General features: G+C 42.1%; 1 protein-coding gene across 7 annotated transcripts in view; it reads left to right on the top strand.

The window, feature by feature from the left end:
- dtnb (dystrobrevin beta) overlaps positions 1-27,403 on the top strand; it is a 219,284-nt gene that overhangs the window by 91,777 nt on the left and 100,104 nt on the right. For all 7 annotated transcript variants that reach the window (XM_062968863.1, XM_062968830.1, XM_062968834.1 and 4 more), the window contains exon 10: positions 15,198-15,278. In XM_062968863.1, coding sequence (XP_062824933.1) covers positions 15,198-15,278 — 81 coding nt within the window. The remainder of the gene's footprint in view (positions 1-15,197; positions 15,279-27,403) is intronic.

Here is a 27,403-nt window from a genome sequence, read left to right on the forward strand (position 1 = left end):
GTTATTGGTGCTCTGCAGCCTGTGTCCTGACAGGAACAGACAGCCGCAGCACTCCTGAGAGATGTCCATCCAACCTCTAAAGATGAAGAGCCCACCATCATAGAATCCGAGAGTTGGAAGGGACCCCTAAGGACCATCCAGTCCAACCCTCTTCATTCTGCCAAGGGACACCATCCAAGCCCTCCAGGCAGGTGGCCTTTTGCTGCTCAGTTGTTCAGTCGTCTCCGACTCTTGGTGACCTCATGGACCAGTCCAGGCCAGAGCTCCCTGTCGGCCGTCACCGCCCCCAGTTCCTTCAAGGTCGAGCCAGTCCCTTCAAGGATCCCGTCCATCCACCTCGCCCTTGGTTGGCCTCTCTTCCTTTTTCCTTCCATTTTCCGAACATCGTGATCTTCTCCAAGCTTTCCTCTCTCCTCATGAGGTGGCCAAAATACTTCAGCTTTGCCTCTCATCTCCTTCCCTCCAGTGAGCAGCCACTGGGCATTATTTCCTGGAGGACGGACTGGTTGGACCTTCTTGCCAAGGTCCAAGGCACGCTCAGGATTCTCCTCCAGCACCAGAGTTCAAAAACCAATCTCTTCCTTTGCTCAGCCTTCCTTATGGTCCAGCTCTCACATCCATAGGTCACTATGGGGAAGACCATGGCTTTGACTATGTGGACCTTCGTTGCCAGTGTGATGTCTCTGCTCTTCACTCTTTTGTCCAGGTTGGCCATTGCTCTCCTCCCAAGAAGGAAACCTCTTCTGATTTCCTGGCTGCAGTCTGCATCTGCAGTGATCTTCGTGCCTAGAAATATAGTCTGTCACTGCCTCCACGTTTTCTCCCTCTATTTGCCAGTTATCAATCGGTCTAGTTGCCATGATCTTGGTTTTCTTGACGTTTAACTGCCAATCTTCATCCAGAATGTCTTTTCCTGTCATTTGAATCCGTAGGTTCATATTCTAGCCTCTAGAGCAGCAAAAAACAATCTTCTTCATATCTGCATTCACGTCACTGTCTTTTATGGCAGGGGTCCTCAAACCTTTTAAGTGGAGGGCCAATTCACAGTCTCTCAGACTGTTGCGGGGCCGGACTAGGAAATAGTCAAAAATTAGGTTTGTTGTTGTTGTGTGCCTTCAAGTCATTTCAGACCTAGGTCAACCCTAAGTCTAAAGTTTAGGACAGAGACCAGATCAATGACCTTGGGGGGCCTTAGTTTGGGGACCCCTGATCTAGACGGTCCCATAAGACCATAGGTAAGCAAAGAGACCTCCAAAACCATCTAGATGGTCTCATAAGACCATAGGTAAGGAAAGGGCCCCCCAAAGGCCATCAAGACAATATCATAAAACTATAGGTAAGTAAAGGGACTCTCAGAAGCCATCTAGACGGTCTCATAGGACCATAGTTAAGGAAAGTGACCTCCAAAAGCCATCTAGACGATCTCATAAGACCATAGATAAGCAAAGAGACCTCCAAAGACCATCTAGATGGTCTCATAAGACCATTGGTAAGAAAAGGGACCCTCAAAGACCATCTAGATGATCTCAAAAAGGCCATCAGAAGACCATAGATAAGGAAAGGGATCTCAAAGACCATCTGGATGGTTTCATAAGACCATAGGTAAGCAGAGGGGCCCCCAAATGCCTTCAAGACAATCTCATAAAACCATAGGTAAGTAAAGGGACTCTCAAAGGCCATCTAGACAGTCTCATAGGACCGTAGCTAAGCAAAGAGACCTTCAAAGACCATCTAGACGATCTCTTAAGACCATAGATAAGCAAAGAGACCTCCAAAGACCAGGTAGACTTAGATCAACCCTAAGTCTAAAGTTTAGGACAGGGGCCAGGTCAATGACCTTGGAGGGCCCCATCCGGCCCACGGGCCTTAGTTTGAGGACCCCTGTTCTATGGCATCCCTTCAAGTCTTCTCCAGAATAGAAATCGACCCAGATCCCTGAGACTTTCCTTCACACCTTTTATTCACTTGGTTGCCTTTTTATGGACTCCCTCCACCTGTCACTGTCCTTTATGAACTGGATCCATGGCGATTGCAGGTGAGGTCTGGCCAAAGCAGGAGAGAGTGGGGCTAAGACTTCCCTCCGTCCGCTGCGCTCCTGTTAATGTGCCCCAGAATCCCTTTCGCCTTTGTAGCTGTCGCATCACGTTTGTGTTTCACTTCCTAACACCTCTCCATCCTTTCCTCATGTCCTGCTTTCAGGCCAAGTGTTAGCACTCCTATATTCGTCTGCTTTGCTTTTCCTTGCTAGATGTCCTCTTTGACATTTATCTTTGTTGACATTCAGTTTGTTAGCTGTTCTTCTTCATATCTGCCTTCAAGTCACTTAAATCATAAGATTTTACTAACCAGAGATGATTTGCCACCGCCTTCCTTTGAGGTGGAGGGAATGGGACTTGCCCATAGACATCTAGTTGGTTTTTGTGGTCAAACAGGATGTGAACCATAGTCGCCACAGTCCTACGTTCAAGCCGCTCCACTTGTCTTGCCACATTGCTCTTGCTAGTAAGAGTCATCAATTCAACGTTGACTTATACGACCCTATGAATGATAGGCCCCCAAGTCCTCCTGTCCTTAATTGCCATGCTCAGGCCTTGCAAAGTCATGCAGCAAGTATGGCTTCCTTTGGAAGGCAAGTCTCCTTCTTTACTTACTTCCAATAGACTGTAATTTCAAGAGATATGCTATACATTTGATGTCATCAACACAGGATCTCAAAGAATCAAAAGAACTTTTGGTCAAGGGTTTTTTTGGAACAAGCTTTTCAATACCTGTGAAGTCTTAAAAGATATATTAACCAATATTATTTTGTAAAGGTTGAATGTGTTTATATTATTTTGGTTGCCAAATTCAATTGATGTTTAAATAGTGGAGACTATTACAGTCTGGAAGATACTACTGTGGATTATAACAGTTGACTGTACTTATTATTTTCATTATTGTTGTTAACTCTCAGGTAATATTGTATGTATATGGTGCTCTGAATTACATAGTGCAACTTATGTTTTGAAACTTTATAGTATTCGCTTATCCTTTTTACATAGAAGGAAGATAGCTCTATACTCAGAGAGGCCTGACTATTTCTGTGGCCTTTACAAGATGCTCTAATATACACATCTCTTTTTATGTTTTGAACCTTTATAGTGTTTGTTTATCTTTTCGACAAAGTCTCCTTCTTTTCCTGCTGACTTCTATCTTCCCAGGCATGATTGGCTTTTCTAGAGAATCCTGTCTTCTCATGATGTCTCCAAAATATGAGAAGGAGAGCTAAGAATTCAGAGGACAGGATCAGGATTCAAGAGGACTTCAACAGGTTAAAGAGCTGATTGGCCAAAACTAACAACATGAATTTCAACAAGGACAAAATGTAAGATACGACACTTAGGCAGAAAAAATGAATTCCACAGCTACAGGATGGATGATGCCTGGCTTGACAATAGCACATGTGAAAAAGATTTTGGAGTCTTTGTGGAGAACAAACTGAACATGAGTCAACAATGGGGTTTTGGGATGCATCTAAAGGAGTCTAGTATCCAGATCGAGGGAAGTCATGGTGCCTTGGTCAGACCTCTTTACCTGGAATCACAATGTGTCCAATTCTGGGCACCACAGCTTAAGAAGAACATTGACTATAAGTTGTTGAAGGCTTTCATGGGTGGGATCACAGGGTTGTGTGTTTTCTGGGCTGTATGTCCATGTTCCAGAAGCATTCTCTCCTGACGTTTCTCCCACATCTATGGCAGGCAACCTCAGAGGGTGTGAGAGAATACTTCTGGAACATGGACATACAGCCCAGAAAACACACAGCAACCCATTGACTGTAAGCTTGATGGTGTCCAGAGAAAGAGGGATCAAAGGTCCTGAGACCATGAATCAAAGGTCTGGAGACCATGAATCCTATGAGAAGCATCTTAAAGAGCTGGGTCTGTTTAGCCTGCAGAAGAGAAAGCTGAGAGGAGACATGAGAGGAACCATGTATCAATATGTAAAAGGGTGTCCTAAGGAAGAGGGAGCAGCTTCTTTTCTACTGCCCTGGAGACTGGAACTCAATGGAGCCATGGGTTCAAATGACAGGAAAGGAGATTCCACCTGAACATTAGGAAGAACTTCCTGGCCACAAGAAGAGCTGTTCAAGAGTGGAACTCTCTGCCTCAGAGCCTGGTGGAGGCGCCTTTCTTGGAAGGTTTTAAACAGAGGCTGGATGGTCATCTGTCAGAGGTGCTTTGATTGTTCTTTTCCTACATGGAAGAAGGAGGTTGGACTAGATGGCCCATGTGGTCTCTTCCAGTTCCGTCATTCTGTGATCCTAGTCATCTTGGCTTCTGGAGAGAGTTTGTCCTGGATTTGTTCCACGACCCATTTATCAGTCTTTTTTAGCAGCCAGCGGGAGAGCTCTCCTTCAGTTCACCTTCATTTCAAATGTGTTGGCTTTCCTCCTTCCAGCTTTTTTCACGGTCCAGCTTTTACACCTTTCTATAGAAGTGGGGGATACGATGGCTGGAGCCTCCTTTCTTTGATGGATCCTAGTTCCTCCGTGGCTTCCCTTCCAAGTCTTTGTTTACTTCTGATTTCTTGGCCGCAGCCTCCGTTCTCATTAGTGATGGAGTCTGGGAAACTTGGAACCGTTTCAATGTCTTCATTATCTACTTTAAGGCTATGTAAATCATCTGTGGTCATTATTTTTTGTTTTCGTCATTTTCAGCTTTGAAGGGGAGGAAGGGGGGAATCAGGGTCGTTTCTTGACTTCCACTCTTCTCTAGAAGGTTATCATATCTATTTATATGATTCCATTGTTAATAATCTTAACTTTTTCCCCCTCTTTGTCTTTGACACTTGTCTCCTTCTGATTGTAGACCTTATATTAACATCTTAATTTTTCCTTTTTTCATCCAATCTTTAACCGGTGACCAGTTTGTCTTTCTCTTTGGTTTGTCATGGGTTATTGGAAGCAGGAAAGTTAAATGGTCCATGTTCATTATCTATATATATAAAAGAGTGATGGCATCACGGCGACCCACAAAACAACAAAACTACAGGCCCCCCAACCTCGAAATTTGACAACACAACCCATCATCCACGGCTCTAGGTTGATATAACAAAAACAAAAGAAAAATAAAGTCCTAATTAGAGAGAGAGGAATAATTGCTTTTATCCAATTGCTGCCAGTTAGAAGGCTAAGCTCCTCCAACTTGGTCTCCTAGCAACCCAATTAAAAATAATAAAAAACACTAAAAATAATAAAAAACACTAAAAAATTAATACAATAAAATACTATAATAACAGAAAATAATTAAAAATAATACAATAAAATAATAAAATAGAATAAATAAAAAAATAACTTACAATAAAATTAGTTAAAAAATACAAATAAGGTCAAATAAAAATTACACAACAATTTTTAACCAATACCACCACCACTTTGCCACAGCAACGTGTGGCTGGGCACAGCTAGTATCATATACTTTCTTTATCCAATCTTCCATTCTTGGTATTAGTTTCTGCTTCCATAGTCTGGCCAGAACAAATCTGGCGGCTGTTGTTAGGTACATAAATAATTTGTCTTCATTTTTCCCCCATTGGATTTTGGTCATACCCAATAAGAAGTGTTCTGGTAGTAATGTTATTTGTGTTTTTAGGATTTTTTTTGACAATTATCGTGAATTTCTCTCCAATACAGTTTCACCTTCTCGCAGGATCACCACATATGCAGATATGATCCTTCTCCTTTTCCACATTTCCAGCATTTAATCTTCTGGCCTTTGGTAAATTTTGTTAACTTTTTGGGGGTCAGGTGCCATTGGTAAAACATTTTTATCCAATTTTCTTTCAGTTCGTAGGCGTATGTATAATTTAATTTCCTTTTCCAGATTAATTCCCAGTCGTCTAACAGGATTGTTCTACCTATATCCCTCACCCATTTTATCATACACTATTTTATTTGTTCCTTTTCAGTGCTCCACTCCAATAAAATTTTATATCTTCTAGCAATTCTCTTTTTCTCCTTGTTTAAAATTCCATCCCATGGTGTTACTTTGTCCTCAAATCCCAGGGTCTTATCCTTATTGTAACTTTCTTTTAATTGGTAGTACTGGAGCGAGGTTAGATTTCCATATTTTCGTTTTAATTCTTCTTGTGATTTTAATTTTAATTCCCTTCCATCCTTTTTCAATATTTCTCTATTTCTCTCTTACATGGTTGATGTTCCTATAACTCAATCTAGACAAGTCATGAGCAAACCTGGGCCCCTCCAGGTGTTTTGGACTTCAACTCCCACAATTCCTAATGGCCGGTGTTTTGAAGTTCAAAACACCTGGAGGGCCCAAGTTTTCCCATGCCTGGTCTAGATGCTGAGAGTTGTTACAAATGTTATTTCCTTTGTGTTTTGTGTTGTGTGGCATGGGATGGAGTGTGCTGTGGTGCTGTGTATCTTGGGGGTTTTGTGTGGCACTTGTGTCAGGGGGACGTTGAGGTGAGACTTTGGTTGCCATGCAGAGTGGGTTCCCAAAAAATCATCATCCTGGTCTCACCGATCCCTCCTTCTCCAGGCTGCCTTCTCATACGGAGAATCAGCACTGGTCAACAAAACACCAGCAGTCGAAAGTTCAGTTGAAAATCCAACGGTACTTAAACTTTATTTACATCACTATATACAGTTGCAGTCATTTGCAATAAGTCCCAGACACATGGCAGTGTCTCCTCGGCTACAGAGCAAAGCACTCATCGTTCATCTTCAATGAACGCTCACGCCGAAACACAGAACACTCCCCTGCATTCCACAGATCGTGAAGGAAGTCCCGGTCAATCAGACTTGACCCCATTGGTCCTGTGTTACATCAATCAAAGCAGGTTCTTATTAACTCCTCCGTTGCTGAAACTCATACAGAAAAACATTCCTAACAGCCTAGATTGATTTTAACATTTCACACAATTCACAATACCCTGACAACTTGTTCACCCAGCAGGTCGATTTGATCAAATAAACCTGTTGAATAATCTCCTTGCTTCCATTGTATAATTGAATAGCAATCCTGGAGGTTTGGGCTACTTGGTAATAGAGGAACATGGCATTGCATCCCAACGAGTGCCTTGAAGATCGCACCCGCCCATGAGTCCCTGGCCTTCTGTTGCTAGAAGAGGGTTCGGAACCGCAGTTGTAGACCGTTTCCCATTGACACAGAGCCTGGAGAATCCTCTTGGGTGGGATTGCAATTTCCATGTGTTTTTAAAAGCAGTGTTTGCAAGGAAGAGACAATGTATGTGTCGTTCAATGCCGAACTTGAATAACCTAATTTCCAAGCACATAAATGTTTTCTCACTTGTATATTGTTTGTTCTGAGCCACCGTGGTAGTTGTTTCACACATCAGGTTTTGTAACACCAGCAAAGCAATGGTGTGTCACAATTGAAGAGATAAAAGAGGTATAGAAATATGATATGACAATAATTATAATAGTAATCTTATTGGAGCGCAATGGGAGGAACAAAAAGCCTGGCCGGGTGTAACGAAGTGTGAATTTTTTAGTTTACAGATGTCATGTTTAATTGCGTTTTAAAAGGGTCAATATTTCAGTTACTCTGCATTCATGAGTTAGTTGCCATGGAGAAGTGGGCGGAGCCAACTGCCGTTTTGGTGGAGAAGTACAGGTTTGAAAAAGAAGCAGTTAGTCTGTGCCCTGATGAGGTACAGGGAAGACTGATCCTCAGTTGAAGGGATCAGGGAGACTCAAACGCTTATTTTTGAGTCAATTTAAAATAAGTTTGGTGACTTATTTTAAGGTAGTCTGTCTCCTGATGAGGAACAGATAATCTGTGATTGTAATTCGCAGGGTGACTGCAGTTTAGAGCAGTAAAGAAAGAAATGACATTTTAAGAAGTTTGAAACACCTCATTCTAGCCTTGCAACTGTTAACCAAAGTGCCTCTAAAGAGAAAGTTACTGTAACCATTAAGCTTTGTGCCAGAATAAACATGTTACTGTTCTTTTAAACATCTCAGCTTCTGTCATATATATTACCATCAAAAACAAACAAGAAGAAAGAAGAAAAACAAAATTTAAAAGGTCTCCTTTCTAAGTAGCTAGTGGCTATATCTTCCCATAGTGGTGTCAAGCGTGGATAATCCCCTTTACATCTGGTGGCCGCATTATAAACATCTTTACACTGGTGGCAGCGGTTATAATATAATAATATAATTAAACTAGCTGTGCCCGGCCACGCGTTGCTGTGGCGTTGTCTGGTGGTGTTGCTGAGAAATTGTTGAGGTACTGGTGGTACTGAATGTCTGTTGTATGGTTGTCTTTATGTTTAGTATGCACACTGAAGTGGATTATATGGCAGTGTGGAGTCAAGATAATCCAGTTCAAAGCAGATAAAATAATATTCTAAATGGGTTATATAGCTGTGTGGAAGGGCCTTGAGTCTACACTGCCATATAATCCAGTTAAAATCTGATAATCTGTGGAAGAGGCCTAAGTGGGGCCTAACTGTGCCTGTCCCCTGGGCTGAGTAGGTTGCTAGGAGACCAAGTGGGTGGAGCTTAGCCTTCAAACTGGCAGCAATTGGATAAAAACTATTATTCCTCTCCCTGTAATTAGGACTTTATTTTTCTTTTCTTTTTGTTGTATCAACCTAGAGCCGTGAATGATGGGTTGTGTTGTCAAATTTCGAGGTTGGGGGGCCTGTAGTTTTGTTGTTTTGTCCGCTGCCCTGATGCCATCACTCTTTTATATATATAGATAAACATCCAACATCTCTTCTCCGCACTGGGAGGAAGCAGAAACCCTCTTTTTAGCCAGATGTTCACATTGCTGTTCCCTTCTCTTCTGGTTATCAGGCTAAGTGGGGATTTAAAAGGGAAATTTGGAGGGCAGTGGTATTTATAGGCCTGGAATGGCTGCACGATAATATCCTGTCATTAAGGACAAGTAATAAGCAAAGAATATTCAGATGCAAATGAGGTTATCTGCCTTCTTTATGGGATGCCCTTCCACTTTCCATTTCACGACATTTTAGCATGTTGGATTCTCCATCCCTAAACGTCAAGACCAGGTCCGAAATTGCATTGATGGGTCGGGGTTTCTTTTCTGCTAATGTAAAGGGACTGAAGGGGTACCCCAAACCCCAAATTATTGTGGCCCAAAATGCCTGTAAAATGCACGGGGGACACGTCTGTGCTGTCCTTGAGCCTTTGTACCCTGTTTCCCCTAAAATAAGACATCCCCAGAAAATAAGACCTAGTAGAGGTTTTGCTGAATTGCTAAATATAAGGTCTTCCCTGAAAGTAAGACCTAGCAAAGTTTGTGTGTGGAAGCATGCCCAACGAACAGAACACCAGAGCATGCAGGATCGGTAAATGTATGTACCATAGATTGTTGTACATGGAAATAACAATAACAATTGTTGATAGGAATCACAGTTTGTCTGGTTATGCTGGTTTGTGATGGCAATTACTGTACAGTATATAATAAATGTTCATTTTTTGTTCAACAATAAATGTGAATTCTTCTTCATGGAAAAATAAGACATCCCCTGAAAATAAGACCTAGCGCATCTTTGGGAGTAAAAATTAATATAAGACACTGTCTTATTTTCGGGGAAACACGGTAAGAACTTCTGCAACAGGATGCGAACCTCCAGCCAAGTTCTGGGTCCCTTCCAGTTAAATATCGACCTCTCCGGGGCCTACAGTGATGCAGGAGGTGGAAGTGGGGCACAATATAACTCCTTGGCCCCTTACCTTGCATTGGAGAGGGCAAGGAGTTTGTGGAAATGCATTGGGGAACAACTGGGAGCTTTAGAAAAGCTTAGAGAGCCATGGACTTCACCCCCGCCCCAAAATGTGAGGAGCTTGTGGGTGGGATTTTTGCAGAGAGGGAGGGATTGTGTGTTTAAAATGCATTTCAGTTGTATGTATTATGTTGCAACTATATTTTTAACCATACACACAGTACTGTTTAATTGTTGTACAGTGTTTGCATTTGCTTTGTCTTAACTTGATCAAAGTGTGTGACTGTGAGCCACGTCGAGCCCCTCTGGGAGGAAGCCAGGGTATGAATAAAGGTAATAATAATACAGTAGAGTCTCACTTATCCAACGTTCTGGATTATCCAACACATTTTTGTAGTCAATGTTTTCAATACATCGTGATATTTTGGTGCTAAATTCGTAAATACAGTAATTACTACATAGCATTACTGCGTATTGAACTACTTTTTCTGTCCAATTTGTTGTCTAACATGATGTTTTGGTGCTTAATTTGTAAAATCATAACCTATTTTGATGCTTAATAGGCATTTTCTTAATCTCTCCTTATTATCCAACATATTCGCTTATCCAACGTTCTGCCGGCCCGTTTATGTTGGATAAGTGAGACTCTACTGTATGTGTTGTTGAAGGATTTCATGGCCATAATCACTATGTTGTTGTGAGTTTTTCAGGCTATATGTCCGTGTTCCAGTAGTATTCTCTCCTGACGTTTTGCCTGCATCTGTAGCTAATGACATCCTCAGAGGTTTGTTTGTTCAGAGTCTGTGGAAACGAGGCAAGTGGAGTGTACATATACCTGTGGACTGTCCAGGGTGAGAGAAAGAACCCTTGTCTGATTGAAGCAAGTGTGAATGTTGTGATTAGCCAGCTTGAATAGCATTGAGTAGACTTGTCTTTGCAAAATCAAGTCAGTGAGGGTATTTCTTGTCTGTTGTTGCCTGGAGGCATCCTCTGTTAACTGTCTCTTGATTGTTAGCTGCCTGGAGTTCTCCTATTTCTGAGTGGTGTTCCTTATTTACTGTCTTGATTCTGGTGTTTTTTTTTATTGCTAGTATCCAGATTTTGTTCATTTTCTTGGTTTCCTTCTTTCTGTTGAAATTGTTCACCTGCTTGTGGATTTCAATAATAATCATCATCACAATATGCTAGCAGAAGAAATAACATGCTAGCAGAAGGCTTACTCCTTGCAAAGGACACTCTCTGGGGGCAGATGAATACAGCTTACCTAACTAGTTGTGGTTTATTTTCAACAAGGGGCAAGTCTGTCACCTTGAGTTCCTATTTTGGGACACAGGAGAGATAATAAAGGTGAGATAGTAAATGCCTTAGATACTCATGCAGAAAGTTGAGTCTAAAAAACTAACCAGGGTCAACATGAGTCCTGTGCCTGAACTCCTATCAAAAAGGAGCATGGCCTGTTTTGCATATACAGGCAGTCCCTGAATGATAAACATAAGACTTACAAATGACTCATAGTTAAGAACAGGGGTGAAACAATAGGAAGTGGAAGAAATCTGCCCCTCAGAAGAGAAATCCATTCTTGGAAGAGTTATTATTAGGAGTGGAAATGGGTCTCCAATGAAACTTTATCCCCAATCCTTGTTTCCACAACAAGCCTAATTTCTCAAAATCCAATTTTCACAGGAACAGAAAGTGAGGTGGAATCTTCTGAACATGCGCACAGGAAGCAAAGCAAACATCACAGGGATGTTTACCCATATGCCATCCAAAGCTAGAATTTATCTATCTATTTTTGGCTGGAATTACTGATTAAAAATGTACCTGTTCCGACTTACAACAAACAAACACTTTATTTGTATTCCGCTCTATCTCCCTGAGGGAACTCGGATCGGATTACAACATACACAGATAGGCAAACATTCAATGCCTTTAATACGGTGGAATAACAATGACATACAAATACACAGAACAAAAGTAAAGGCTTCCCCTTTCAAGTCTGGCTCAACTGCCTCCAATGGGCAGGTGCTCTTGTTCCATTTCCAAGCCCAGAAGCCTGTTGTCCGTAGACACCTCCTGGTTGTGTTGCCGGCATGGCTGCATAGGTGCCTTATTACCTTCCTGCCAAAGCGGTACCTAATTATCTACTCACATTTGCATGTTTTCAAACTGCTAGGTTGGCAGGAACCAAGGGTGACAGTGGGAGGTCACTCTGACTCATGGCTTCGAGCTGCCGACCTTAAGGTCAACAGATTCAACAATTCAATGCTTAACCCGCAGCCCTACATACAAATTCAGCTTAAGAACCAACCTACAGAACCTCTCTTGTTCATAACATGGGGGCTGATTGTAAATGGCAAAAGGCAAAAGCTTAATCAATCCTGGGAGAACCTAAAAGAAGCACTAGTTGTCTTTATTCTCTCTGCCTTTTGCCGTATGAAATGCCTAGTAGGAGAAAATGCATAGGTCTTCTCAAAATCCATAATTTTGTCCCCAACCCTGCCCTCAACTTATACACAAGTATATATGGTAAATAAAAACCCTTGGAGATTGTTATTAGTAATAGTAGGAGTATTGTCGAAGGTAGGAGTAGGAGTAGTGTTTATATCCCACTTCTCTCCTAAAGGAAACTCAAAGAAGCTTCACAAAAAATCTTATAATATGTACATTAAAACCCAAAATATCTACATTGAAACCCAGTAGACATATATGCTCCAACATCCCAGTCTGCATTCCTTGCGTACTTTAGGTTGTATTTATTACTACTTTGATTTCCACTCTGCTTGTCTTTGTAAGAATTCAGGGAAGCTTAACAGTCTCACATATGAATCAGTAGTTAGAGCAGGCATTAGCCAATTTCGGCCCTCCCTCCAGGTGTTTGGACTCCAATTCCCACAAGTCCTAACAGCCTACCAGAGTTGGAGTCCAAAACACCTGAAGGGAGTGCCGAAGTAGGCCCGATTTACAAAAACGACTCCTAGTTAAGAGCAAGGTGAGACAACAAGAAGTGAGATAAAGCTGCCCCTTAGAATGAAGGGAAACCACTCCTGGAAGAGCCTATTGTCCTGGAGAAAAGAGTTCCACTTCAAAATGTCCCTGTTCCAACTTGCATACAAATTCAACTTAAGAACAAACATACGGATAATCTCTTGTTTGTAACTTGTGGACTGCCTGTACCTAAAAACCAGAAACCATTTGAAGTCTGTTGTAGCTCAGCAAGCAGCAGAGGATTTTTCTGATGATGGGTCGGAGAATGAGGGGGATGATGGGCTTCAAAATGGGGAGTCTGTGACTGATCGGGGAGAGTTGCAGGCAGATGAGACTGATGTTGTGGATTCCTGTGCTCATTCCAGGCAACAGGGGAAAGTGAAAGTTCAAGTTCCCTTGAGAAAAGGCCTTGGGCCAATGGAGAGTATTCTCAGGAAACTAGATTAGGCCTGAGAACACAATGAGTGAAAAATAGGCAAACGAGACTCTAATGAAGAACGAATTTTTGGTTTACAGATGTCATGTTTAATTGTGTGTTTGTGTTTTAAAATGGTAAGTATTACAGTTATTGCATCTCAGCACTCAGAAGCTGGTTGCCATGGAGAAGTAGGCGGAGCCAACTGCCGTTTAGTTGAAGAAGTGCAGAGTTTAAACAAGAGAGTCAGTCTGTGCTCTGATGAGGCACAGGGAAGATTGATCCCAGGTTGAAGGGATCAAGGAGACTCAATTGTTCATTTTGAGTCGGTTTAAAATAAGTTTGGTGACTTATTTAATGTAGTCTGTGTCCTGGTAAGGAACAGAGAATCTGTGATCGTATATCACAGAGGTGACTACAGTTTAAAAGTAGCAGAGAAAGAAGTGACACTTTAGAGAGTTTGACTCATCTCATTCTAGTATTGTAATTGTTAATAAAAATACCTCTAAGTGAGAAACAACATTGTAACCACTAAGCTCTGTGCCTGAATAAACTTGTTCTTGTTTTTCCAACATCAAAGCCTCTGTTGCATATATTATAAACCAAGTTACGCTACCATCTAGAGCAGGGGTCCCCAAACTTTTTAAGCAGAGGGCCGGTCCACAATCCTTCAGACTGTTGAGGGGCCGGATTATCATTTGAAAAAAAAATTACAAACGAATTCCTATGCATACTACACATGTCTTATTTGTAGTGCAACAACAACAACAATGAAAGAACAATACAATATTTAAAAATGAAAACAATTTTAACCAACATAAACCTATTAGGATTTCAATGGAAAGTGTAACACAATATTAGCATTATATATTACTATATTGAATTATACCACTATACTATTATATAATATGTAATATATAACATATAATTAATATTATTATATGGTATTACTACTAGTATTATATTGTATAACATAATATTATTATCAATATTATATGTATATACAATATATTATATTATTAAAACTGATACAAAATATTATATTATAAAACTGAGGGCGGGGGCCAGGTAAATGACCTTGGAGGGCCGCATCCGGCCCCCGGGCCTTAGTTTGGGGACCCCTGATCTAGAGTGAATAAGAAGAAGAAAGAAAGAAAAATAAAAAGGTCTCCTTCCTGAGTCTTTGGTGGTTGCATCTTTACAATTTGGTGGCAGTCGTAAATAGCTTCCTTACAAAGACATTCTCAGAGAATCCGAGATAAGACCTTGAAGGCCAGGTGTCTTCGGCATGATTTCATGGGTGCCTAGACGGGCTTAAATTAAGTGGTGTGGGCTTCAAGCCTCTCAGAGGAGACAACGTTGCCATAAAGGATAGCTCTCCTGTTTCTGCTCTCAGGTCTTTGATTCAAGTATTCTCAGATTTCCTGCTCTGGTTCATGCCTTTGTTTCCTGAAAAGGGTTTCCTTGGAAAAGTTCCTGTCTTCATGTTTATGGATTTATGTTTGAATAACTGCTGAGGATTTTGGTTGTTTTGGCTTTATGTACTTTGGCATTTTTGGATTACTGCTGTTTTGTACTTTCTGTTCTGCTGACACTTTTGGACTTATTTATTTACTTATTTACAGTATTTATATTCCGCCCTTTTTTCTCACCCCAAAGGGGACTCAGGGCGGATTACAATGAACACGTATATGGCAAACATTCAATGCCAACAGACAAACAACATACAGTAGAGACAGACACAGAGGCATTTAACATTTTTCCAGCTTCACGATTCCGGCCACAGGGGGAGCTGTTGCTTCACTGTCCACTAGTGGCTGTACTTCCTCATTCCTTTCGTCGTGTTTTGCTGGCAGTTTTATGGTGTTGTAAATTAGTTAAATTAGCCTCCTGCATAAAGCATACCTAAATTTCCCTACTTGACAGATGCAACTGTCTTTCGGGGCTGCACAGGTCAACAGCAAGCCAGGATGGATCATAGAGGCACCATTAGCATATAATTTGAAATGTATTTTTGTGACTGTTATAAGAACACATACTGTCTACCCACAGCTGACCCCTTGCTTTTGTGCCGCAGCCCTTCCCGGCCGCTGGGCAACATGAACGACGCCATGGTGACCCACGTCTCCTCCTCAGGGGCCCCGACACCCACCAAAAGGTAAGTGGCAAACACGGCAAGCTCTGCTCTGTTCTAGCCGCTCCGGATATGGCAACGACCCTTCGACTGCATTGAGGATGAATGTGCCGCAGACGGGCGAAGACAACAGCCGTGGCTCCTCTCCCAAAGCCTCCAAACCATTGCTGTGGTTTTCATTCACCCCTTTATTTGGCACCCACTGCTTTCAGTTTTCCCACCCACAACACTATTTGTTGGTTTACTTCATCCCCTCAGGTGTCTCCGTGCCCTGTCTCTTTCTCTAGAACAGGAGGAATGTCTTTCATTTTCTCATATATTTTTATTGCAAATATTTGTGGAATGGGGAAGGGTACAAGAGTGGATATAGCACAGCCCCTTTGAGTCTCCTCATGGAGAGAAAAAGCAGGGTTGTCAAAGGCTTTCATGGCTGAGATCACAGGGTTGTTGTCTGTTTTCCGGGCTGTATGGCCATGATCTAGAATCCTTCTGGAACATGGCCATACAGGCCGGAAAACAGACAACAACCCAATACACAATAATAACACTATACGTTGTTATTATTATTATTGTTATTGTTATTATTATACTACCTTGAGTACCCAGCATTGCGCAGGTTATTTGAACAAGTAATTTTTTTTAATTGTACAAAATTGTGCGTGAACTACAACTGACATCATGCCAAGTTAACCCCCAGAAACTGTCAAGATCAGGGGTCCGAGTGCGTGTTGGTTGGTTTCTTCAAAACCATTGATCATCAACTCCGGACCAGCACTCTGATGAATTGGTGAACTTCTGCCCTCACCAATTCCTCCAATGTCAGACTCAAAGACATCTGCAGTCTGAAGTTCAAACACTTAATTAATATTAACAAAGGTATTTACAAACAGCAAAGTCCATCGCTAGAAGCCGGCATTCTTCGGCTCTTGGCTCACACACAGTTCAACAAAGATAAGAAGGCACATTCCTTAGTCCGAAGGAAGTTCTGACCTCCAAGGCCGGAAATCATGTCTCATAGGTCACAGCAGGCTGTCAGTCAAACTGGCCTGCTGTTAACTGCTTCATTGCTGAAACACACACTTGCAAAACAGCAGAAACACTTGATTTACACACAACCAAAATCCAACAGAAACTCCATCAGTAGTTAAAGTTTGTTATGTTGGGCATGTTTGCTCTGGATGCATCATGGGTGGGGTTCAGTGTGCTCTCTGGCTGTAGGGTGAACTACAACTCCCACTGTGGTGAGTCAGTCCCCTCAAACCCCTCTATGAGTGAGTCATAGAATCATAGAATAGTAGAGTTGGAAGAGACCACATGGGCCATCTAGTCCAACCCCCCGCTAAGAAGCAGGAAATTGCATTCAAAGCACCCCCGACAGATGGCCATCCAGCCTTTGCTTAAAAGCCTCCAAGGAAGGAGCCTCCACCACAGTCCGGGGGAGAGAGTTCCACTGCCGAACAGCCCTTACAGTGAGGAAGTTCTTCCTGATGTTCAGGTGGAATCTCCTTTCCTGTAGTTTGAAGCCATTGTTCCGTGTCCTAGTCTGCAGGGCAGCAGAAAACAAGCTCCCTCCCTCCTCCCTAGGACTTCCCCTCACGTATTTGTACATGGCTCTCATCATGTCTCCTCTCAGCCTTCTCTTCTGCAGGCTAAACATGCCCAGCTCTTTAAGCCTCTCCTCATAGGGCTTGTTCTCCAGACCCTTAATCATTTTAGTCGCCCTCCTCTGGACGCTTTCCAGCTTGTCAACATCTCCCTTCAACTGTGGTGCCCAGAATTGGACACAGTGTGATTCCAGGTGTGGTCTGACCAAGGCAGAATAGAATAAGGGGGAGCATGACTTCCCTGGATCTAGACGCTATTCCCCTATTGATGCAGGACAAAATCCCATTGGCTTTTTTAGCTGCCGCATCACATTGCTGGCTCATGTTTAACTTGTTGTCCACGAGGACTCCAAGATCTTTTTCGCACACACTGCTGTCAAGCCAGGCGTCCCCCATTCTGTATCTTTGATTTCCATTTTTTCTGCCGAAGTGAGTAATCTTGCATTTGTCCCTGTTGAACTTCATTTTGTGAGTTTCGGCCCATCTCTCTAGTCTGTCAAGATCGTTTTGAATTCTGCTCCTGTCTTCTGGAGTGTTAGCTATCCCTCCCAGTTTGCTAACACTCCAGAAGACAGGAGCAGAATTCAAAACGATCTTGACAGACTAGAGAGATGGGCCGAAACTAACAAAATGAAGTTCAACAGGGATGGGGGTTCTGTGGGCCAAGTTTGACCCAGGTCCATCATTGGTGGAGGTCCCAGTTTCTGTGGTTGTGGGTGAACTACAGCTCCCAGAAAGGAAGACCAGTTCCTCCCAAACCCTTCCAGTAATTCAATTTCATCATATCAGATATGTGTGCCAAGTGTGGTCCAGATCCATCTGTATTTGGGTTCACAGTGCGCCCTGGATGTAGGTGAACTACGACTCCCCCAAATCAAGGTGAATTTCTCCCAAAAACCTCCAGTACTTTTTTTCTGGTCATGAAAAAAAATGAGGACTCTGTCTGCCAAGTTAGTTCAAGGTCCATTGTTGGTGGAGTTTAGACTGCTCTTAGATTGCAGGTGAACTATACATCCCAGTACCTACAACTCCAAAATGTCTAGGCCCATTCCCTTAAAAACCCACCAGTATTCAAATGTGGGCATATCGGGTATGCATGCCAAGTTTGGTCCAGATTGATCCTTTTTTGGGTTTCATAGTGTGCTCTGTATGGAGGTGAACTACAACTCCTCTAAACCCCTTAAAAGATCTCTTGTATTTTTTTCTTGGTCATGAGAGTTCTGTGTGCCAAGTGAGTTCCAGGTCCATCATTGGTGGAGTTCAGAGTGCTCTTAGATTGCAGGTGAACTATACATCCCAGTACATACACCTCCTATAAATCATAGTGAACCCTCCCCAAACCGCTTCAATATGTTCAGTTGTTGATCAATTCCTGTTTGCTATGTGCCATAGAAAAGGAAAGGAAAGGGTTATGGGAGAGGCGGGGTCATGCAAATTTCACACCAGTGGAGGGAGAATAAGAAAGACCAGGATGTCTGTGGTGGAGGAAAAACAGAAAATCTAGGATGAAATTGTCCCCATGTGAAAGCCTTCACTTGGGTGGTGGGCAGGATGGTGTTATGGAGGGCATTGGACATGTTCACAGTGCTCACTATAACCTGCAATGTCATTGGAGGGAAGGCCATTGGTGTCTCCTGAGCAGTGGGAGCTAGAGCTGTTTGTAGAGGCAGGAGCTTGTCTGTGTAAGTGGGCACCCCAATCACACACATACAAAAATATTTTCACTTCGATTAGGTGTATAGATTTATTTATACTCCGCTTTATCTCTCTTGAAGGATACTCAAAGTGGTTTAACACATAAAAGCATCAACATACAATTTAAAATATACAAATATGCTACCATTAAAACATATTCAGAGCTAAAAACCTTGGGTTATAAATTTCATTTCCGAATGTGTTCTATCATAAAAAATGGGAAAACTTTATTAAATTGCAAAAACTCTGCAGGCGAGACATCCTACTATAGCACATTTTGCTCTAGTTTTTCAATGAATATCTCTCTCATCATCATGTCTCGACCAATTCAAGCTAGTTTGAATTGGGTGAGCTAGGGCAGTTCAAGCGCGGTCAAAGCGCATTCATTTCACAATGTAGGTTTAGGCTTGTGTGACAAAGAGCAAACCCTATAAAGGTTAGAACAGCAGAATCGTTGAGACCCTGAAAGCCTCAGGCATTATGTTTCCTCAAGATTTTTGCTGCCCTTGAGGCTAGGATGCAGAACTATGACTTCAAACGACAGGAAAGAACGGAGATTCCACCTGAACATGAGGAAGAACTTCCTGACTGTGTGTGTGAGAGAGAGCTATTCAGCAGTGGAACTCTCTGCCCCGGAGGGAGTGTGGTGGAGGCTCCTTTTTTGGAGGTTTTGAAGCAGAGGCTGGATGGCCATCTGTCGGGAGTGCTTTGAAGGCGGTTTTCCTGCTTCTTGGCAGAATAGGGTTGGACTGGAGGGCCCACCAGGTCTCTTCCAATACTAGGATTCTAAGATAGGAAGGAGCTTAAGGGGGCTTTCTTGCCAGGTGAATGGGCACAGAAGCCTTCTGTGGATGATGGAATTGCTGCTTCCAATAATAATAATAATAATAATAATAATAATAATAATAATAATAATAATAATAATAATAATAATATAAACTGGACACTCGTGGAACTGGACAATTTGGACAGAAAAACAAGAAAACTCATGACCATTCATCATTCCCTGCACCCTCGCAGTGATGTTGACCGGCTATATCTGCCTAGAAGATCAGGGGGCAGAGGACTCTTACAAGTAAAACAAGCAGTCAAAGAAGAAGAACATGCCCTGGCAGAAGATGGCAAGCAAAGTGAAGAACAGAGCAGATTGAAGTCAAAAATCAGAAACTCCTCAAAACATCAGACAAAGAATCAGTACAAGAAAACTGCACTACAAACTAGAGCTGACAGCTGGCACAACAAAACATTGCATGGAAAGTTCCTTGACAAAATTGAAGGAAAAACTGACAAGAAGAAGACCTGGCTATGGCTCACGAATGGGACCCTGAAGAAGGAGACAGAAGGCCTGATCCTTGCAGCCCAGGAGCAAGACATCAGGACAAAGGCAATTAATAATAATAATAATAATAATAATAATAGAAGACCTGGCTCTGGCTCACGAATGGGACCCTGAAGAAGGAGACAGAAGGCCTGATCCTTGCAGCCCAGGAGCAAGACATCAGAACAAAGGGAATTAATAATAATAATAATAATAATAATAATAATAATAATAATAATAATAATAATAATAGAAGACCTGGCTCTGGCTCACGAATGGGACCCTGAAGAAGGAGACAGAAGGCCTGATCCTTGCAGCCCAGGAGCAAGACATCAGAACAAAGGCAATTCAGGCCAAGATCGAAAAATCAGCTGATGACCCAAAATGCAGACTCTGCAAGGAAACCGACGAAACCATGGATCATATCCTCAGCTGCTGGAAGAAAATCGCACAGACAGACTACAAACAGAGGCACAACTATGTGGCCCAAATGATCCATTAGAACTTATGCCTCAAGTACCACCTCCCAGCAGAAAAGAACTGGTGGGATCACAAACCTGCAAAAGTATTGGAAAATGAGCACGCAAAGATACTGTGGGACTTCTGAATCCAGACTGACAAAGTTCTGGAACACAACACACCAGACATCACAGTTGTGGAAAAGAAAAAGGTTTGGATCATTGATGTTGCCATCCCAGGTGACAGTCGCAATGACGAAAAACAACAGGAAAAACTCAGCCGCTATCAGGACCTCAAGACTGAACCTCAAAGACTCTGGCAGAAACCACTGCAGGTGGTCCCGGTGGTGATTGGCACATTGGGTGCCGGGCCAAAAGATCTCAGCTGGCATTTAGAAACAATAGGCATTGACAAAATCACGATCTGCCAACTGCAAAAGGCCACCCAACTGGGATCTGCGCGCATCATCCAAAAATACATCACACAGTCCTAGACACTTGGGAAGTGTTTGACTTGTGATTTTGTGATAGGAAATCCAGCATATTTATCTTATTTGCTGTGTCATACTATGTCATTGTGTCAATAATAACAACAACAACAACAACAACAACTTTATTTTTATACCCCGCCTCCATCTCCCCAAAGGGACTTGGGGTGGCTTACATGTGGTCAAGCCCAAATAAAAACAATAACAGTGTAAAACACATCAATAAAAAGACATGCACAATTATAAAATTTAAGCATTAACATACAGAGATAAAATAGCAAACTTAATAAAACTTGATTTAAACACGGAAAGATTATAAAACAAACTGGGTCAAGTGCGCCATGTGAATTTTGTAAACCCGAAACAGAAGATAAAGTGCAATTTGGGTTGGGAATGAAACCTGTGGTTATATCAAATTAATAAGGTAGAAGTACAACCAGTGGAGAATTGGTCATAGATTCAGGATTTATCATGGAGATTGGCAATCCTAATTATCCAAAGGTGTGGGTTATAAATGTCATTTCCTCGTTGGTTCTATTCTATCATAAAAGCATGGGAGAAGTTTATTAAGAGTTGTATGTTTTCCGGGCTGTGTGGCCATGTGCCAGAAGTATTCTCTCATGACGTTTCGCCCACATCTATGGCAGGCATCCTCAGAGGTTGTGAGGTATGGAGAAACTGAGCAAGGAAGGTTTATATATATCTGTGAGAAGTCCAAGGTGAGGGAAGAACTCTTGTCAGTTGGAGGCCAGCGTAAATGTTGCAGTTAATCACACTAATGTGCATTGAATGGCTACATCTACTGGCTACTTTCTGCCTGGGGGCATCCTTTGTTAACTGCCCCTAGTTCCCATGTCTCAGAGTGTTGCTTCTTATTTACTGTTCCGATTTTTGAGTTTTTTAATACTGGTAGCCAGATTTTGTTCATTTTCATGGTTTCTTCCTTTCTGTTGAAGTTGTCCACATGCTTGTGGATTTCAATGGCTTCTCTGTGTCGTCTGACATGATAGTTGTTGGAATGGTCCAGCATTTCTGTGTTCTCAAATAATATCCTGTGTCCAGGCTGGTTCATCAAGTGCTCTGCTTTGGCTGATTTCTCTGGTTGAATTCGTCTGCAGCGCCTTTCATGTTCTTTGACTTGTGTCAAAGCCTTTGACAACACGAAGTTTATTAAACTGCAAAAACTTTGTTTTGTGGGAGGGACATCCTGCAGCACATATTGCAATAGTTTTTCAGTGAATATCTGATGAAGTCTCAACCAATTAAATATAGTTTATGGCACAAAAACGAAGTTCCTGGGGTATAACAACTACTTTCAAAGTAAGGACCACACAATTAAATAAGAAATAGCACTTTAACACCAGGAACAGATTTTTTTCAATGATTTTTTGCATAGTGTTATCAACAATTCAGAGGCAGACTTGGTTCACCTTGCAGACGAAGTGTTTGCAAATCTCTCAGGCAAAGGAGGATGGAGGGAAGCACTGGAGCCCCAAGGCGGGCTCTTCCCCTTCCTCCTGCATTACTTCCCACCCATCTCCTTCCTCCCCTGGAACCGATGCTCACAACGCGAAAGAACATCCAGCGAGAAAGCCGCCACGCTCTCTTTTGGCATAAAAAGGGCACAAAAGAGCCCAGCAGCGATTTTGAGACTAAGTGGGAATAAATATCCCATAGAACCGTGGAGCTGGAAACGTTCCTTTTTCCTCTCTTTCTCTCTCGTTCTCTCTCTCTCCCTGTTTGCTAGATGCTGCAAGAAACAAGGGCTTCAGGAGGGAAAACGTGGGGACTGAGGTCGATGCAGGGTATGGCTTTTCCTTCTCACCTACCTGAACCTGGAATCCTTCTCTCTGCCGGAAAAGAGAGCTCAGATTGTTGTGGTCATCTCTGAGCGGTTAGACTCCATTTAACCCTCTCTGGGGGAGATTCCACCAAAATGCAGCAGAGTAGCAAAAGCAAAGCTTTCAAATGCAGCAATTACTTACACGGGGTGAGCAAAGAGAAGCCTTTGACCATTTAGGATTGCAATGGACTGCAGAGTCTCAGTAAAAGTTCAAAAAGCATTTATTCCGGTAAAAAGAATTCCATTATAGATAGAAAGGTTTAGGAGCTGTCTAGTCTACTCTAGACTAGTTTCTAAGGAAAAATAAGAAAGGAAAAATAACAAACATCTGGATACTTACCCTGTTTCCCCAAAATAAGACAGGGTCATATTAATTTTTGCTCCCAAAGATGCGCTAAGTCTTATTTTCAGGGGATGTCTTATTTTTCCACAAAGACGAATTCACATTTATGGTTGAATTTTTAAAAATGAAAATTTATTATCTACTGTACAGTAGTTGTCATCACAAAACAGCATAACCCAACTGTGTATCGTTTCAAGAATTTCTATATTATATTTTATTGCTATACTGTTTTAAAATTACTGTTTTAAATTTCTGTTTGTATGTAAATTTATGTTTCTGTTGGGCTTATCCCTGTGTCAGCTGCCATGAGTCCCTTCTGGGAGATGGAGGTGGGATAAATGAATAAAGTTATTATATTACAGTAGAGTCTCACTAATCCAAGCTAAACGGGCCGGCAGTAGCTTGGATAAGCGAATATCTTGGATTATAAGGACTGATCAAGGAAAAGCCTATTAAACATCAAATTAGGTAATGATTTTACAAATTAAGCACCAAAACATCATGTTATACAACAAATTTGACAGAAAAAGTAGTTCAATACGCAGTAATGTTATGTTGTAATTACTGTATTTATGAATTTAGCACCAAAATATCACGATATATTGGAAACATTGACTACAAAAATGGCTTGGATTATCCAGAGGCTTGGATAAGCGAGGCTTGGATTAGTGAGACTCTACTGTATTATTATTATTATTATTATTATTATTATTATTATTATTATTATTATTTCTTGTTACTACCTTTATTTCCATGTACAACAATCTATGGTATGTACCATTTACCGATTCTGCATGCTTCCAAACAAAAACTTGACTAGGTCTTACTTTCGAGGGAGGCCTTATTTAGCAATTCAGCAAAACCTCCACTAGGTCTTATTTTCTGGGGATGTCTTATTTTCAGGGAAACGGGTACATCTTGCTAGGAGAGACAACAAGATGCTTCTTGTTAGCTAGAAGAACAAAGGAGGAAGGGAGAACCAAAATGGTTCCAACCTCATGATCCAGTTTATTGGGGCCATAAAATACATTCTGACCAATGAGAAGTTAGTGTCCCTTAAGATTCACATTTCTGCTAACTTCGAAGTAAGGGATGTGACGTAAACAGGATGGAGGGAAACACAGTAAAGCCTGTCTAGGCATGCTTTGGAAACAGAGAAAGGATTCCCTCAATCTAATTCTATCATCTATCTGACTCCATCTAGACTTGAGTAGTCCAGGGTGATGCCCAACACAGACCTCCGATCCAAAATTGCCTTCACAGGTGAGAGAGCTGTTTGGCCAAAACCCACAGTGAATTTCAACTGGAGAAATGTACGGTCCTACAATAAAAATGAAATGCACAGGTATAGGATGGCTGACACCTGGCTTGAAAACAGTCCATGTTAAAGGGATCTAGGAGTCTTAGGAGACACCAAGCTGTACTTGGGTCAACACGGTGTTGTGGCAGCTTAAAAGGCCAATGCCATTCTAGTCTGCATTAATAGGAGGATAGTGTTTGGATTGAAGGAAAGCATAGTCCCACGCTGTTCTGCCTTGGCCAGATGTCCTCACCTGGAGTAATAACCCTGTGTCCAATTCTAGGCAAAGCAATTCAAGAAAGATACAAACAAGATGGAAGGTCTTCAGAAAAGAGTGATCAGGAGAGTGTTGTTGTTGTTGTTGTTAGATACACAATAAGATGAGTACACAGCAAACAAGATCACTCTGTTGGCTTTTCTATTGGATCACATGTCGGACACTTCCCAAGTGTCTAGGAGTGCATGATGTATCGCCAAATATTGCGTGCAGATCTGAGTCGGGTGGCCTTTTGCAGCTGACATGTGGTGTTTTGGTCAGCACTAATTGTGTTTAAGTGCAGGCCCAGACCTTTAGGCACTGCACCCATTGTGCCGATCACCACTGGGACCCCCTTGACTGGCTTGTGCCAGAGTCTTTGCAGTTTGATCTTTAAATCCTCGTATCAGCTTTTCCGGTTGTTCATCTACAATCCTACTTTAGCCTGGGGTTGTTGTTGTTGTTGTTGTTATTTATACCCTGCTTTAACTCTTCAAGGGGACTCAAAGCAGCAACTCATTTTGAAGACAACTCGTGATGTCTTTAAACACATCATACGTTAATCAAGAGAATAATCTATCCTATTGGAGCCTCCAGTGGCCTAGGGGATAAAAGCCTCGTGACTTGAAGGTTGGGTTGCTGACCTGAAGGCTGCCAGGTTCGAATCCCACCCGGGGAGAGCGCGGATGAGCTCCCTCTCTCAGCTCCAGCTCCATGCGGGGACATGAGAGAAGCCTCCCACAAGGATGGTAAAACATCAAAACATCCGGGCAATGTCCCCTGGGCAACGTCCTTGCAGACGGCCAATTCTCTCACTCCAGAAGCAACTCCGGTTGCTCGTGACACACACACACACACACACACAAATCCTAGTAACAGGGATTTTAATTTGAGATAAAAGATATTTGCTGGAGATGGACAAGCTTGAATGTGTCCTGAGAAAGGCAGGCAGGATTTCAAAGGTCTGGAAACTATGAATCCATCTGAGGAGTGGCTTCAGGAGCATGGAGAAGAGAAGGTGGAGAATGACACAACAAAGCAACAGATTTATATTGCACTAGCTGTGCCCGGCCACGCGTTGCTGTGGCATATGGGAATTATTTGTTAGGTAGGTGGAATAACAGTGAATAGCCTTGCAGCCTCAAAGCCTGGCCATTTTCTTATGTGAATCCTTGTTTGGTGAGGTGGAATAGAAAGGAATAGGCTTGCTGCTTGGAAGGTTAGGTAGCTGCCTTTTAGGGGAATGTTTTTTTGGGGTGGTAGAATTGTAATGGATAGCCTCGGTGGTTCAAAGCCTGGGTGCTTGCTACCTAGGGGAAATCTTTGGTTGGTCAGCTTCAGAGTAGTATCACTGTTTCAAAGCCTGGTCTCCTTTTTACGAATGTTAATCTTTTATTGGTGTGGTTGAATTGCACTGAATATCCTTGCAGCTCCAATGTCTGGCTGTATTTATTATTTTGTATTTTATATATATATACCAGCTGTGCCCGGCCACGCGTTGCTGTGGCAAAGTGGTGGTGGTATTGGTTAAAAATTGTTGTGTAATTTTTATTTGACTTTATTTGCAATTTTTTTATTAATTTTATTGTAAGTTATATTTTTATTTATTATATTTTATTATTTTCTTGTATTATTTTTAGTTATTTTCTGTTATTATAGTATTTTATTGTATTAATTTTTAGTGTTTTTTATTATTTTTATTGGGTTGCTAGGAGACCAAGTTGGAGGAGCTTAGCCTTCTAACTGGCAGCAATTGGATAAAAGCAATTATTCCTCTCTCTCTAATTAGGACTTTATTTTTCTTTTCTTTTTGTTGTATCAACCTAGAGGCATGGATGATGGATTGTGTTGTCAAATTTCGAGGTTGGGGGGCCTGTAGTTTTGTTGTTTTGTGGGTCGCCGTGATGCCATCACTCTTTTATATATATAGATTACAAAATATAGAAAGCATGGCACATTGCCTGTTGTGGGTTTTGGCCTTTTTTTGGTGTTGTGATTGTGTTTTTTGTGTGATTGTGTTGTATCTTACTGGAGGCAGGGATGGTGGATTGTGTTGCCAATTTTAGAGTTTGGGGGGGTGTTGGGTTTTGTTGTTTTGTGAGTCGCCATGATGCCAAAAGCCTTTTATATATATAGAAGAAGAGAGATTCTGCACCAACATTAGAAGAAGGTTGTGATGGTAATCTTCTGCTGCCTGAGAGTCTGGTGGAGCTTCCTTCTCTGGAGGTTTTTAAGCAGAGGCTGGATGGCCATCTGTCGGAGGGCTTTGACTGTGTATTCCTTCCTGGCAGTTGGGCTGGATGGCCATTGGGCTCTCTTCCAGCTCTAGGATTTTATGAGCAGCCTGCCTTTGGGGCTGTGCTTTGCTTTGGCAGAGGCACAGCACTCGAATTGGCAAAGTGGTGGAGACAGAATGGGAGCAGGGAAGGAAGGCGCTTTTTCTGCAGCAAGAGAGATTCTCCCAGAAAGAGGCAAATGTCTCTTGTCAAGACGGCGATTGATCAGCAGCTAGGCAGCCTTCCTTCCGTCTGTCCTCCCTGCTCCGTTTGTCCCTTTCTTGTCACTCTTGTCAGGCAGTTAGCGCATGCGTTCCACCCGGAGCGCATGGATCAGCCTTCTGGGAGCAGCCAGGCTAGTCATTCTCTGCAAGATCTGCTTGGAGCAAAGCCTTTTGGGAGGAATTCCCTCCTCACCCATCAGTCTGAAAAACAGGGTGCAATCCCTCTTTTTTGGTCGCCAGCGGTTAAATCCCTGCCACAGCTTTTAGGCAAACTCTCATGGAAGACAATTACAGTCCCTGAGTTGCAAAAATACAACTTGCAAATGACTCCTAGTGAAGAACGG

Source organism: Anolis carolinensis, chromosome 1 (genome assembly GCF_035594765.1).
Source record: "Anolis carolinensis isolate JA03-04 chromosome 1, rAnoCar3.1.pri, whole genome shotgun sequence".
In the NCBI taxonomy this organism is placed as follows: Eukaryota; Metazoa; Chordata; class Lepidosauria; order Squamata; family Dactyloidae; genus Anolis; species Anolis carolinensis.